This window comes from Amphiura filiformis, chromosome 11, assembly GCF_039555335.1.
Source record: "Amphiura filiformis chromosome 11, Afil_fr2py, whole genome shotgun sequence".
Taxonomy (NCBI): Eukaryota; Metazoa; Echinodermata; class Ophiuroidea; order Amphilepidida; family Amphiuridae; genus Amphiura; species Amphiura filiformis.
Window position 1 is genome coordinate 47,816,023 of NC_092638.1, and position 15,132 is coordinate 47,831,154.

General features: G+C 35.8%; 1 protein-coding gene across 2 annotated transcripts in view; it reads left to right on the top strand.

The window, feature by feature from the left end:
- LOC140164918 (netrin-1-like) overlaps positions 1-15,132 on the top strand; it is a 183,590-nt gene that overhangs the window by 154,139 nt on the left and 14,319 nt on the right. For both annotated transcript variants that reach the window (XM_072188316.1, XM_072188317.1), the window contains one exon: positions 2,981-3,055. In XM_072188316.1, the coding sequence (XP_072044417.1) occupies positions 2,981-3,055 (75 nt within the window). The remainder of the gene's footprint in view (positions 1-2,980; positions 3,056-15,132) is intronic.

A 15,132-nucleotide genomic window follows, 5' to 3' on the forward strand; every position in this document is an offset into this window, starting at 1 on the left:
GTATCATTTATACATTTCTCTCAAAACAAGTTGTGAAATTCACTCTTCTTTCAGAAATATCATCAAGAAAGAGTTAACACATGCATGCATGCTGGTCCCAGTTGTTATTTTTTGCATGAAGCACCCCATTGGTATCACATAGTAGTCAAAGTAAACACCCAAAACTGACAAGGAGGAAAAGAGCAATGTCAGTAAGAAAAAAAACCAAGCAGGAGAGTTGTTTTGGTTAATGGGCAATTCCATTTGAAATACATTCACTCCCTACAAAAGACATGACCTTAATCTTCTATGCAGGGAGTGAGAATTTCAAATGGAGTGACCTGAATGGGACTCCATTTGAAATCAACACCCCCTGTGTAGGAGATTAAGGTCATGTCTTCCATAGGGGTGTATGGATTTCAACTGGAATGGCCCAATGTCTGTTAAAATGAAAAGGGAGGTGAAATCTGTCCTCCCAAGTAGAAGGCAGGAACTACTTTGTTGATTATCAGCTGATACTGTGTTTTACTTTGGGAATAGTGAAAGGCCATAAGGCAGTATACTGTATTCTGTACTTCGGAGTTTGACTGATATAAAATTTATATGTCCCAAGTCAAAAGGCAGAATTTGCTTTGTAATTTCGAATACGGTACTGCATTTTACTTGGGAGGGTGATAGATAATGGGATCAGCATGGATGTGACACTTAAGGGAGGTAAATTATCTTCAGCTTTTTGAGAATTGATGATTGATTCAAGCAGTGGGGGAAAGGGGAGCAATATTCTTCTTGCCCCCTAGTCCCACCCCTCTCTGCTTTTATGGCAAAACCCCCTAAAATTGCAAAAATATCACTCCCCCCACCCAAAAAAAATCATGGTGCTGCCACTGGATTTAGGATTGTACTGTGTAAAATTTGAGGATTTAACCTAAGATATTCTTATTTGTGAGAATATGAGCTAATAATTATGTTTGGTAAAATGATACACACATTTCTATGAACTTGATTAAAAATTGATGCACAAATTTCATACCGTACATTCTCATAATCCTATGTTAACACTTGCCCTAATCCTAACCCTAATCATTATCATGCCTTTAACCTTAACATTATTTTACCCTAATCCTTAACCAAATCCTTATTCTAATTCTTGCCCTAACTTTTTAACCTTAACCATACCTCTAATCTACCTATAACATGTACCCTGACCTCTGTAATCATAATCTTTACCTTAACCTTAACCATAACCTTCTCATCCTATTCCTAATATTTCCAAATGTTCTCTTAACCATATCCATAGCCCAGTCCCAACCCTTGGTCACTATACCCTTATTCCCAGGGAATAAGGCATAAAACTGCCCCTTGGACTACTGGATGAAATCAGGAATTGATAAACCACCCATGCTTGGATGATATTTCCTCCTCAACTACAACCTAACTTGAAATGTTAAGCACTGAAGATGGCAACATTCATTATAATTACATTATACCGATGCTTAATTAAAATTCTGACAGGGAAATGTGACAACTTCAAATTTACACAATGCTACAATAATGCTTGTGAGGAAATTACAGCATCCATTACAAAAATTATGTTTACACTGCTTATAACAGCTTCATTACTTAGCTCTTAAGTTATATTTTGTTAATTATTCAAAATTAATTTATTAAATTGCAAAAGTTGTGGCTGATGTTTGCTAACACTGTCATCATTGTTTGTTGTGTGTCATTTGTATGTCTTTTGTGGATTCTGATTGAAGTACATTAAATTTGAAATGTGGAATATGATAAATATCTGTGATTGGGGTTGATCAATTTTCAAACCCTGGTGATTCTGTATATAAATGTTGGGATAATTGAAGTTAAACTTTATTATGTTTCTTTTTGTAGTTCTGACAGACTATTTTGTATCATGCTTTTATTTAAAGTTCATTACAATACTTTTATTTGGAAAAAGTTTCTATGTTATTGTAATGTACTATTTGAAATACATGAATTTACAGTATTGTAGTTGACACTCCTGTTTAAAAAGTAAATTGTTAAAAAAGTGTAGGTGACACTTGCAGATTGTGAAATGTTTTATTTTACTCCTATTTAAGAAATTTATTGAACAGATAAAATATATAATGTAGTCATGTAGAAATGTAAATATATTGTATTATGATTTATTTACTAATTGTTTTCACTATTGAAAAGTTTTTATGTCTTCTACTGTTTATACTTTGTTAAATGAGACAGTCCAGAGAATTTGATCACCTGTGTATTTCCAAAATTGTCTATAAAAATTTTTTCTTGTGGATGAAATTTAAACATTGTTAAATCTATGTTTTAATATAATTGCTTCACAAAAGCTGATAACCCAGGACATTCAACACAAAAAAGTTTTAAAACATTGTAAAACACTTCTTGTGCTTTGGTCAAAATGTTTGAATAACATTAAATGTTGGCCAAAGGTCATGAAAAATACAACAAAAACAGATTTTAAATGTTGTCAAAATATTATTGTAAAATATTTATTTGCGAACAAACATTTTTGTAAAATATTTTGTCAATATTTGAATAACATTATTATGTTAGAAAGTTCTACAGCAGTCTTTCAAAATGATATTAAAATGTTTTATATCTAATTTAGTGGTTTAAACCTTTGATCACAACACAAAAATTTTATGTACCTGGAATTTTCATTCGACACTTCGACTTTCATCAGCAGACTGGCAACCCAAAATTAGAGGTCAGCGACATTTTGGACACTTGACCCCAAAATAGGGTCGTAGACTCTAGGTAGCTTGTTTTATACCCTTTACCTGACATTTAAACATTTTCTGACAATCATTTTTAACCTTTTGTGAATGTTTTCGAAAATAATTTATATTTGCTTTGGAGTTCTCATCGTAACAAGTGTTGAAAACATTGAATTTCTTTAGCATGTGATTGGTAAGTTTTGGATTTTACCAAAGTTTCAAATATTAACCATTTTTTTGCTATATTTTACCCGTTTTTGCAGGAAAATGTCCAAAGACTTGCAAGTCTGGAGAAGGAAAAGAAATTACACAATCCAAATATTGCAAGAAAGATTATGGTAAGTATAGCGGAATATATCAGGTTATATAGATGTTGTCTTTTCAGGTAATTATCAGCTAAGAATGGAGAATCCAGACATTGCCATGTGTGACTGAGGGATATGTCCCCTTGACACTTTTTGGCAAAATGAGTTACATTTTGTTCTTTTCACATTTTGTTCTTTTCAGCCATTTTTTGGCAATTCATCTCAAATGTTCCCTCTCTAAAACAAATGTTCCCTCTCTACTTTTCATGATGGATTGTGTGACCAAATTTGTCATGATGCCCCTAAACAAAATTCACCCTGGCTACCAGTAATAATGCCCCTAAATAAGTAAATTTCAACTTTTCAAAAAGTTTCCAAATGGCTCCCAAAAATCGCTTGCCCCCCCTCGTAGCCCGCCAACAATTCTTTGCCCCCTCCTTGCGCATGCCAAATTTTTGGGATCCCAATTTACAAACCTTAAATGATCTAGATACATGTTGAGCCAAAAAAAATCGCTTGCCCCCCTTCTTCGCTCGCCAAAATGTCTTCCCCCAAATTTTACCCTCCCCAGGGCTCATAATTATTGCACAGCCCTAAATAAATGGGTCACACCAGTAACTGACTTGCCTGCTTACAAAAATTCACCTCTTTTCACTATCATGCATATTATGTTCAATGAGTCTATTTCAAAATTCATACTCTTTAGAAATAAGTGAAAGGAGGTTCTTGCTCCAACACTTTTTAAAGAGAAGACCACTTGATGAAGTAAGACAAAAAAGTTGGGTTATATATAGGCTGGGGTTATGGTTATGATAAGGGTTAGGATTAGCTTAGGCTTTCTTACATGAAATATTACATGAATGATTGACCGATATCTCTTTGAGGTGGGCTATCTGTTTTATGAAGGCCAATGTTAGCACCAGGATTTTTTTTGGGGGGCAAAATCAACCAATTTTGAGCATTGCCTCAAAAAGTGTCGAAAATTTTCATAAGTTTGGGTTTCTACTGGGGGCAAGAGTTTTGACTGGGGGATTTTCCCCATGCCCCTGGTGTTGCCACTGATGAAGACCTTTTACACTCACTTGCTGTCCTATTTTCTGCTTTAATGGATACATTAAAATTAGGCCCCTATAGCATTTATGTCATGTTCAAGTAGCCATATGTTTTGTGTAAAGCTAACAGAAAGTATGATGACATGCAAGTGAACTTGAACGGAGAAGTGAAAACCAGTAGCAACATTTGAATTTACCAACTCCACAGGGACAACTACATTCACAATATTTAGACATAGTATAGGGTTATTCACATGAATTTTTGGGTAACAGCTTGATTTGGATTTATCTGGAATAGGGCAAATAATTTGGATCACCTCAAGAACTTGAGGTGTATAGAAGTAACTGTCTTTGCAATGTTATAAGTACCATACTTTGTGCATCCACAGGCAGATATACCTGTGTAAAGCTTCTGTTGAAGAGACATGATTCGTAAAACACTTTTGGGGTAAATAGAAAGCAAATTTATACTTATGCTACTCAAATTTGGTACACTCACCAGAGCACTTTCACCGGGTCAACTGGCGTCTTCAGCGGATGTTATTGCTCTGAAGATTGTTGTTGCTAGTGATGTAGTACTAGGACACCTCCGATGACGTCACAGATGTTGATGACGTCAAACTTGAAGATGTTGTCCCGCCCCTTGGTTCCGGGGTCAGGAAGTTGTCCCAGGCAGGGTAATTTTGGGGGTAATTTTTCAAAATACTTCTTTGTGAAATTCTAAGGCATTGTTCTTCATCTATAAATCAAGCTAAATAAGTATGAATATTGCCATACATTCTTATTTTGGGAAATAAAAATACACAAACCATAATCAGTTTTCAGGACCCTGTTTTCACACATGTGTCAAAAAGGATATCTTTGAAATATTGTTTGTGTTTCAGCGAAAAAAAAGGGGTATTGTTGAAGACAATGATATTTAGGACTTGACTGATCTATAGCAAATTGTGAAATCGCTAAAAAAGCTGTTTTCAGTTGAAAATGTTTTCAACTGAAAACTGTGGGAAATCCCGAAATGAGATACAAAAGGTGGTCTTTTCAAAGTTTGTGCGTAATTGCCTACCCACAAGCACACAATGTGAGGACCAAGGTGTGTGCCCAGGGTGGTGGATTTGGGTTTATGCACAAAACATGAAAAAATCCAGAACCAAATTTGTAGTGTGAATATCTCTTTACCTAAGCATCATTAATTCATTATTTATGGTAGAGTTTATGGGACATATCCTGTGGCAGAAGAGATCGTAAATTGATTAGATGTTAGAGGGCGGTTTTCTTTGAAGCGGTTCCCAAGATTAACGTTTTGATGATTTGATGTCAACCGGTGAGATGGATTCAAATATATCATAGTAAAAACTGTAGCAGTTTGATATTTTACATTTGCAGAGGTACAATTATGTACAATGTTTTTAAAAAATGATCCTTTTGTCCATTGCTTCACTCATTCACTCTCTCTGAGTCCCAGAATGATGCTTTTGCAAGAATCTGCATGGAACTTAGAAGTTAGAGAGTGTTGAAAAGAGAAAAGAAATAGGACCACAGCCAAACTAAATACTTTTAAGTATTTTCAAGTTATGAGGGACAATCAGCTTGGCTTGCATATAAGAAGTAGGCCTTTATTGCTAATGCTTGACTTTTGAATATTTGTACACCAAAAAGTTTATACTTTATGTGAGATTTGCTTCAGTAATTGTGACTATTTAGTAGCGGCTCCGGCTTTTTAAATAGGGGGGGGGGAGGCAATGGCGCCTGGCCTAGCCCAAGTTATTGGGGGCCCTATGGTACTTGCCTATAGCCACCAAAATGAATGGGGGGGGGGGGCACCCTGGGTCACTCTATTAATGAAACTTAAATCAGTATTAGTGATACATGTAGGTTAGAACATCCACTTCAGAAAAAAAGTAATTTGCAGACGACTAGTGAATTTGCATAAATTTCTTTTCTTTTTCTGTAGGTAGGATTTGCCTTTAAATGGTCATTCACCCTGATTTCGTTAAAAATTTATCTCCATTTTGAAGATCTTGGTGACGTGGTTTTGCAAGTCTTTACTTGTAAGCAATGTGTTACACGAGAGTATAATACAACATAACCAAAATGAGGGGAAAACTTTGCAATCTGTTAAAAAGCCAAAAACATATAAACTAAAACTAAGAAAGATTGTCTGTAAAGCTGACAGAAAGCTTTCAATTTGTTGATCACAGAATGTGTCTCCTCCCAAGTAAAACACTGTATCTGTCATAGTATTCAACATAAAATTCCAAGTTTTGAGATATTTTCTCAAAATATCAAGAGCTATGTGAAGAACCACTGAACCAATACTAGGCTTGTTTGTACTCATTTTAATCCATTTTTCATGCTGATTCCAAATATAGTCATGAAAATTTACAATTCTAAAATTTTTGAATAAAAAAAAAATTGAAACTTGTCGTCTGCAGTGGAGAGAGTTGATTTGCTGATACCGCCTTCTTTCCTGGGAGGGTAGATGTAGTATACACTAGTGTAATTTTCCTGATTAGCAAGACAATTGAGAATAAGAATACATTTATGGAAAAACACATAAAACACACACACAAAAAATGTTGCCATGTAGTCTCGTTTGATTTCAAGCAGCTTATGCATACACTGGGACCAGAGATTTGCGCAGGGAAAAAAATGGTGACAAATTGTTCAAACAAATTTGGCAAATTGCATGTAAATAGCTAGGAATAATGTATTGAAGATAGTAGCCAAATTGTACTATAGAGTTGTTGGAATTAGTTTGAACTTAGTTTGAAAATATTAAAATCACAAAATTTTAAAGGGCATACTGATGACCCAGCAGGGCATGATTGGGTATATATCATTATCAATTCAATACTTCATATTTTTCTTTTGCCAAATTTGATGCAAAACATTTTTGAATTGTGCAGAACCAATTTATAATGCATGAAGAAAAAAAAACTTTTAAAAATGCCTGGAAAAGGACAATTTTCATGCGTTGCGGGATTTTCCACTGCAAAAATCATTGAATCCTGCACTTACATGTTATTTTGTAGGCCCAATTTCACCTAGTTTTTACAAAGATTGATTCATTTTGAATAATGTGTAATATGAGACGGTACGAGACAGACTTGGGCAGTGTTCAGGATAATGAACATTAGGGAAACAAAACAAGACGAGTGGTGCATTAAGGAACAAAATAAAAGCCACTTCACTCTATAGGAAACTTGCGTTACTCATCGGATAGGTGTGAGGTGCTGATACTACATGTATGTGATATAGTACCTCCATTAGGGTGTGTTTTGGAAGTTTTAAGAATGTTCTTTCACATTGAAAGGGAATATATGTCTCTATTATGTGATATTTCCCCTAAACGTCTCTCCTAGAACATTAAAAATGTAAGAAAAAGGAAGGAAAGAGGAAGAGAAAGCGGATGAAGGACAATGAAATGTTACAGAACTAAGACAGGAATTCCAGAGTACAACCCAGTGGTAGAACAAGGGGACATATGACCCCTCCCCTAATGTTTTCTTCTACCCCAGTTTGTCCCCCCCCCCCGGGTCAGGAAAAACAATCGCAGACATTCACTATTTTGGACTGTCTAAAATTGTCATATTTTTAGCAAATATCACCTATTTTGCCCCAAAAATTTCACTTTGGCCCCTCATTGCCTCCCCCCAAATTCTGATGCTGCCACTGGCCGGCCCCACCCACACCTCCTACTACCCCACCCCAGACTCTCTGCTGGATTACAATATCTCTTCAAATACTGGATCCGTCCCCCTGTATACTAAAGTAGTCAATTGTTCTGATAACTGTACTTCTAAAACATTCCATTGGCACTTGTAGAAAATCACCCATGATTTTGCAAAATAAATGTCACAAATGTCACAAATCTACTATTTTCACTTGAAAATCCCCCCCTGAGGACAGCATTCTCCACAGTTGCACAAAATAGTGAGGTGCTAAGCTCATGCCGTCCCTGGAGACTGCCACTGTTTTGCAATGCACTTATTTTCCAATAAACATTCACAGATCTTCTAAATAAACCTTAGGGTAGGCCTACGGGTAATGCTATAATGTGGCAGGGGTAATGAGGAGGTTAAACCTGGTTTTGGTAGAGTAGTCTGTTGACTTGGGTTATTCTGTGAGTAGAGTAGCTTGTGGGACACCTGTTGCAGAGACACCCATTTAATGCAAAATTGAGTTGTAGACAACAAATAATGCTCTTGGAGCACTAACCCTTTAACTTAAACCTAACCAAGAAAATTCTAGTGTTCAATAAATCTGGTCTCCGATGAGGTATGTAATGCCTAAGAGGAGTTTGATATAATAAGGAGGTTAAAGCTTGTTTTAGTTATACAGTTTGTTTAATGCTGGGAGTGGAGCAGCTTTAGGCTCTTGTAGAGATTGTCTCAGGGGTGATGAGGAGGTTAAACCTGTTTTGGGTTGGGGTTGACTTGGGTTATATCTTGTAAGTGGAGTAGCTTTTGGACACCTGTGGTAGAGATTGTCTCATTGGTATGAGATTAAACCTGGTTAAGATAGGGTTGACTTTGGTTATTCTGTGAGTGGGGTAGCTTTTGGACACCAGTTGCATGCAGAGATTGTCTCTGCAGAGATTTCTCTGCAGATGTGATGTGAATGAAGCACACTCTAGGAAGGGGAAAATTAATTAAAGGGTTTCACTTGAAAAGTATCAAAGAATTAAAATTCTTTAAAATCAAGGAAAAAGAAGAACATGGGAAAACTTTTGGAGTAGCTTTTAGCAGTTGCCACTCCCAGCTCTAATCTCTTGTGACCCAAACCTTTAAACCCAGCCCAATCTCAAACCTAACTCTAACCATAAACCTAATCTTAATATCTTATACAATTTTAGCCCTCTCCTTGTTGGCCATTTTTGTTATAATGGAACTTCACTTCAAGTGAGTTGGCTGCTATAAGTTTCAAAGAAATTTCCTTCTAACATTAATCATATATATCTTCATAGCGACTTTCGCATAAATATGAGACACAGCGACCACAGCTCGCGCACACATGAACATACTTTGATGTACTTTCTGTCATAATTCACAGTCTATCCACATCTCAGTTTGTAGCGAGATCCTCATAGCTGATCCAGGGAGCTGATCCATAGGATATTCCCAATATCCCGGATATATCCCAAATATCCCGGAGTATTTGGTTCAGTCGAACACACAACATAAAGAATGTGATGATATATAGGTCTTGACTGATTTAGCAAATCCATATCTGTGAGCAATAATGATAACTGACAACATGAGAATGTGATGATATTTAGGACTTGACTGATCTATAGCAAAGCTATACCTATGAGCAACAATTATCTATAGTGATCCAATATCCTTTGTCTTGGCCCAAAAAGTGATAAACAGCAAGTGAAAAAAAAACAAAAAACATTTTACATTAGAATAAAGGTATCAAAGAAGACAAAAATGGATCTTTGGGGCAGTGTGTATGCACATTTACCTTACAAAACATGGTATTGACTGCTGGCTAGATCATTTCAAAATTGGAATATTTGTTCTATTATGTTTTTATAACAACTTGGCAACATTGCATCTTTGTAGATTCATGTTTCATTATCATTTTTGCTCTTCTAGCATTTTGTAAAATGAACTGTTGTTGGGCAGAAATGACAGAAAATGAAAGTTGTAAGGGGTTACCTGAGTGAAGAACATTTCAACCCTCTCCAACACCTTTCTTGGTTGCGAGCTACAGATTTAAATAGTTTACATTTGAAGTATTTCTCACTGTTGTATAACGCAGTATTTGATCAAATGACAAATGTATACAGAATGACATTTCCTGCATTGTACAATTATCATGCAAGAATGCCAAAAGTACCTTATACTGAAAATGTGTCTTTCCCAAGTTTTCATGTCATGCAAAACTTTCTGGAATTCTTCCGACAATTATAAAATGAACTCAGCAATAAAATTGTTAAGCAAAAATTACAACAAAATGAGAACCTATTTGGCTATAGGGTCACAAGTATACCGTAGAATTCCGTCTAGAAGCATATATGCCTCTAAACGAGGTATTTTTTTAACGAAAGATATGAAAGGCCAATACCCTTCTCAAAAACATTGCAATAGATTGGTCTTACAAATATACATGTTTGTACAGCCGCCTTTATCAGTAATATAGTTCTTCAAACTCCAAATAACGTTTTTGTTGAGAGTGTCATGCCTCTTGTCTCTTGTGTCAAAAAAACCTCGTTTAGAGGCATATATATGCTTGTAGACGGAATTTTACGGTATTAGGATGCGGGGAACAATATTCAACCCTTTCCATCCCACCTTAATGGCTGCCAACTATTATAGATTTGAATCGCAGTTTGCAATTAGTATTTTTTTTAGAGTTTTTTCTTTATTCATATGTAAAATTGACCTAACCTAAAGCTAACAGTGTTGCTATATTCTGTCAAGAACAAAACATATTAGAATCAATCCATCAAGCAGATCACTGAATCAATCAGAAATGCTCTTTTTTGTTCCTCACATATTGTTAAAAGATGTAAAGACATTCATCCATCTAAATTTAAATCTTTAAAACCCAAATATTTTGTTATTACCCTCCCAATTAATAGGACAAAAATGCGGAAATAAAAGTAGGTTCAAAAATGGGGCAGGTTTCTGTTGAAAAGTATGTCAATTCGGTTGTGGTCTGAATGTTTTTGACAAGGGGTGTTAAAAATGATGTGTTTTAAAATTTAAAACAATGAATAACCAAATATTTTAAGAGGTGAGTTTGGTAAGCTTTTGTGAAAAACTTTTTTCTTGAAAACTTGAGGTGAGGTCAAGTTAATTGAAAGAAAATTGTACAAAACTGGTTTGCCACCAAAAAACTGAAGTGGTCTTGAGTCAGCCCCAACCTGGTGTCCATTACACATGCTGATGTTTATCTCATCCTTCTATTGTTATGGGTCTTTCTCCTTTAGGTTGACACTAATTCCGATTGACAGAATTGAAAAGAGCTTAGGAATTAAATCATGCCCGAATGGGGTACTTAAAAAGAACTGGAAGCCAGAAAACAATAGCCGTGTGATAAAATTCCTCCGAGATACGGTGACGTTTTTAGCCTGAGTTTGGTCATTTTCAAAGTCACTGTTATTTTCTGGAGGGAGGTTCGTTCTTTTCAAGTGTCGGGAGGTTTCAAAGACAAGGGGTCAAGTGAGGTTATTGGCTTAGGAGGGAAGTAGGTGAGATTGCTGGAGATGCTGGATAATCTTTGATTATAGATTTGGGGGAAATTCTTTGTAAATTTATGAATGATTTTGTGTGAAATGGTTATTGATAATGATGTAGGCGTAATCTCAGAAATGTGTAACCCATGATAAAATACAGTTCCAACGTAAAATGAGCTTTGTGTGAAATTTTTAATGTTCCTGGTAAAATTAAGATTTTAGAGGTACCTGTAACTTATTTGTAATTTATCATGAAGTAATGTTTGGAGGAAAAGCGGATGATCATTCGAAAATTTTGACTTGTCATATTGAAGATACACATTTTTTTCCCAAAAAAAGAAAAAATGTATATCTTTAATATGAAAAGTTCTTCAAGACCCCCCATTTTCTGAATCAGGTCTTTTAGACTCCATTTTGAGACCCCATTTTGACTCATTTCTCCCTGACAACCTTTTCTGAATCAGTTCACTTGAGACCCCCATTTTGATAATTTCTTGACCCCCTTCTCTGAATTAGGTTACTTGGAACCGATTAACCCGCATTTGATCATCAGTCCTTCAAGACCCTTTTCTATTTGAATCAGTTACTTACCGTACTTTTTATATTTTACACCCTGATGTGGCAGTGATGTCAATGCATTCAAGCAGCTGTTTCATGCGCCCATCAATGCGGCGTCTTGAAGGGTATGCATGCAATGCCAGTGCTTTGAGCATCCGCAATATAAGCTGCACCAACTGAAATGCGCACTGACGTCACTGCCACATCAGGGTGAAAAATGGTATACCAAACTTGAGTCCCGGGGGGGGGGTACTCAAGTTTGGTTTTGGTAGGGACGTGCCGCTGAGATTTTGGAAGTAGACCCATAAATATACCAATTTTTCAAGAAATTTGGACCCATTGATATACCAAAAGTCAAAATTTTCGGTCGAATTTATCCAAAATTGTCTTAGTTTTTACAAATTTTCCCAAAATTTTGGGAAAATTTTGGCTAGATTAAGGAAAAATTGGGCTGTTTTCCGAAAAAATTGAGAAAATTTTGAAAAAAGGACCCATTCATATACCAAAATAGGCTTTGAAAAAGGGGTCATTGATATACCAGAAGGCTGAAAATACTACCCATGTTCGCGGCACGTCCCCGTATGGTCATTTGTACTGATTACCCCCCCCCCCGGACTTGAGTGCCCTGCACTTTGGAACTTGGTTCAACAGTTGTACAGAAATAGATACAAATTGAATGTACAAAATGACTGACTACTACCAGCTACTACCCAACCTTACCAGAAAGGACCTACTTCAAGATTTTCCTTCTGTAACCGCAACAGCACTTTTCTAGCCTAACTTTTCCAAGCCAAACCAAATAAACAGTCAAGGCATTCGGTTTTTCCACTGATCATCACCTACCTACCAAAGTATACTGCCCTATAATCTGAAAACAATACAAATTGCTTACCGGGAGTACTCTTAAAAACAATACAAAGCACTTTTGTTTCATTGAAACAATTTTTTTTAGGCCTAGAGGGGCTGGTCGTATTAAATGTTGGTACTGGTAGACAGTGCCGAGAAGTCACATAGTACAAACCAAGTTCATTCCACTCTTTTGAGTTTGTTTCAACCATATGGTGGAGTGTTATTATTCCGTCATTGAAGATAACATTCACGTGTTGCGGAGGTCAAAGTTGACATTTTGTAAATGCTAAGTGCAAAGTTATAAGCATCTCAATTCCTTGTTAACAATTTGCTGAACATATTCATTTCTGATATATATAACAGTCAAATTGTTGCCAATTTCAAAATTCCAAATTTGAACTGCAACTTGTGGTCTATGGGAAGTTTTTTGAACTTGATTGGGTTGCCATACTCATGCAGACTAACTGTGGTCCATTGAAAGTAAGACATTCTGTATAGAAGAAAATGTTGAGACCCATCAATATCCCCCATTTAAAATGAAAAACACCCAATGTTTTCAAAATTTGGATCATATGAGGAGGAAATAGCCTGAATGCACCAAACTTGTATAATTTGGATGTACTTATCTCTGTAGAAACTCACTAATAAGAGACATGTGAGGGGCATCGCTATATCAAACTTCCTGAAAATGCCCAAAATGCACCCCAAAACTGTGGCACAGACCCATATACCATCAAACAGGGAGGACTTGCTGTGAAAGACTCAAAAAGGGCATCAAAATATAAATTCTTTCTCCAGACAATCCCCACCCCTATCCTTAAAATATGAATCCTTTCCTAAATAATGAATAATCATTTTAAGTAACCATGGTTATTTGCCAAATGTTGCCAAATGAGCTGTGCAGGGAATTTTCAATGTATTTTAGATTGCAGAATACTGCCATGAAACACTGTCAATGTATACTAGTATCCTCTAGCATCCATAAGTTTGTACCGTCATGTAAATTTGCATATTTACATATATTGAAATTAAAATCTAACTATTTATAATGCAAATGTACAAATTTCCTGTTTAACTAAATTACACATAAATAACCTGTTATACAGTTCACCAGTGTCATAATTTAGGACAAAATGATACTTAATTGTAATAATTAAAAAATAATAATTAATAATAACTATAATTAATATTGGTAGGTTATATAGGTAGGTGAGTGAACTCACTCATCTTCACAATTTATATATTATTATAGTCAGCCTACAGGTAAATCATAATGCAAGGACTAAATAAGAAAAATTTCAAATTAATTGATCAGAATGCATCAACAGTCAAAATCAGCCAAAATAGAATGAAGGATATCACAAAAAATAATATTATTGTCATGGAAATGAAACAATTATTGCTGGAAGCCTGAATAATAAGTTAATCCTGTGGTATGCCACAATTTCCCCCAATTTCCTAAAAATTCCATTAAAAAATAAACGCGACCATGAGGTCACGCTAAAAGCGTTTGCTGGTCATTTTGGTTACTGTAACTTTTGTCAGATATTATTGACCTCTTTTTTTTGTATCTTAGGGACATTTACCTACTTTAGTTTTTAGATTTGTTTATTTAAATTTTTATTTTCTTAAGGGTACTGATGGTACGATAGCAATTTTGTTAGCTCATATAAGAGAATAACACTGATTTTATCTTTGCATTATTATGTAATTGTTACTTAGATAGACCTAACAAGACATATTTTAGATAAAGTGCAATCAGAACTAAGGGACCGTTCACAAACACTTGGGGGGGGCCTGATGCACAAAAATTTCATTGCGAAAATTTTTCGGGCCCCCCTTTACAGACTTCAAAAATTTCAGGGACCCCTTTTCGACATGAAACTTATGGGTCAACCCCATAGAAAAGCATATAAACTCAATTTTTCCAGGAAAATTTGTGGTCATTTTTTCAGCCCCCCCCCCTTAGGAGAGTCAAACATTTTCAGGGCCCCCTTTTTGCATCAGGCCCCCCTAACAAGTATTTGTGAAAGGTCCCTAAAGACAAGCAGAGGGTGAAACCCTTTCCCTGGACAGCAAGGACCGTAGTCAAGGCAGGGACATTATTTTTCTCAGGGACTGTTCAATGATTATGCCAGTGGAGAGAATGGGAGAAATGAAATAATTTCTGCACAAATTTTGCATTCCCTTCCTATACCCCTCACAGTCCGCTCAAAATTTACCAATTCCCCTCCCCCTTGATCTACTTTGTTTTCCCAATTTTCCCCATTTAAAACTTTACTACATCCCCTTCATGGTACAAATAATGAATAATTCAGATTACTCCCTCAAGATCCGCAAAGGTTTTCAGATTTTTGATTTCATCCCCATCCCATATATAATTGCAGGTAGGGGTGTGTGAGCCTGTAAGCGCCTCCAAACGAGCCCAATCTTAAGTTACACACCTTCAACCGAGGACACATTTC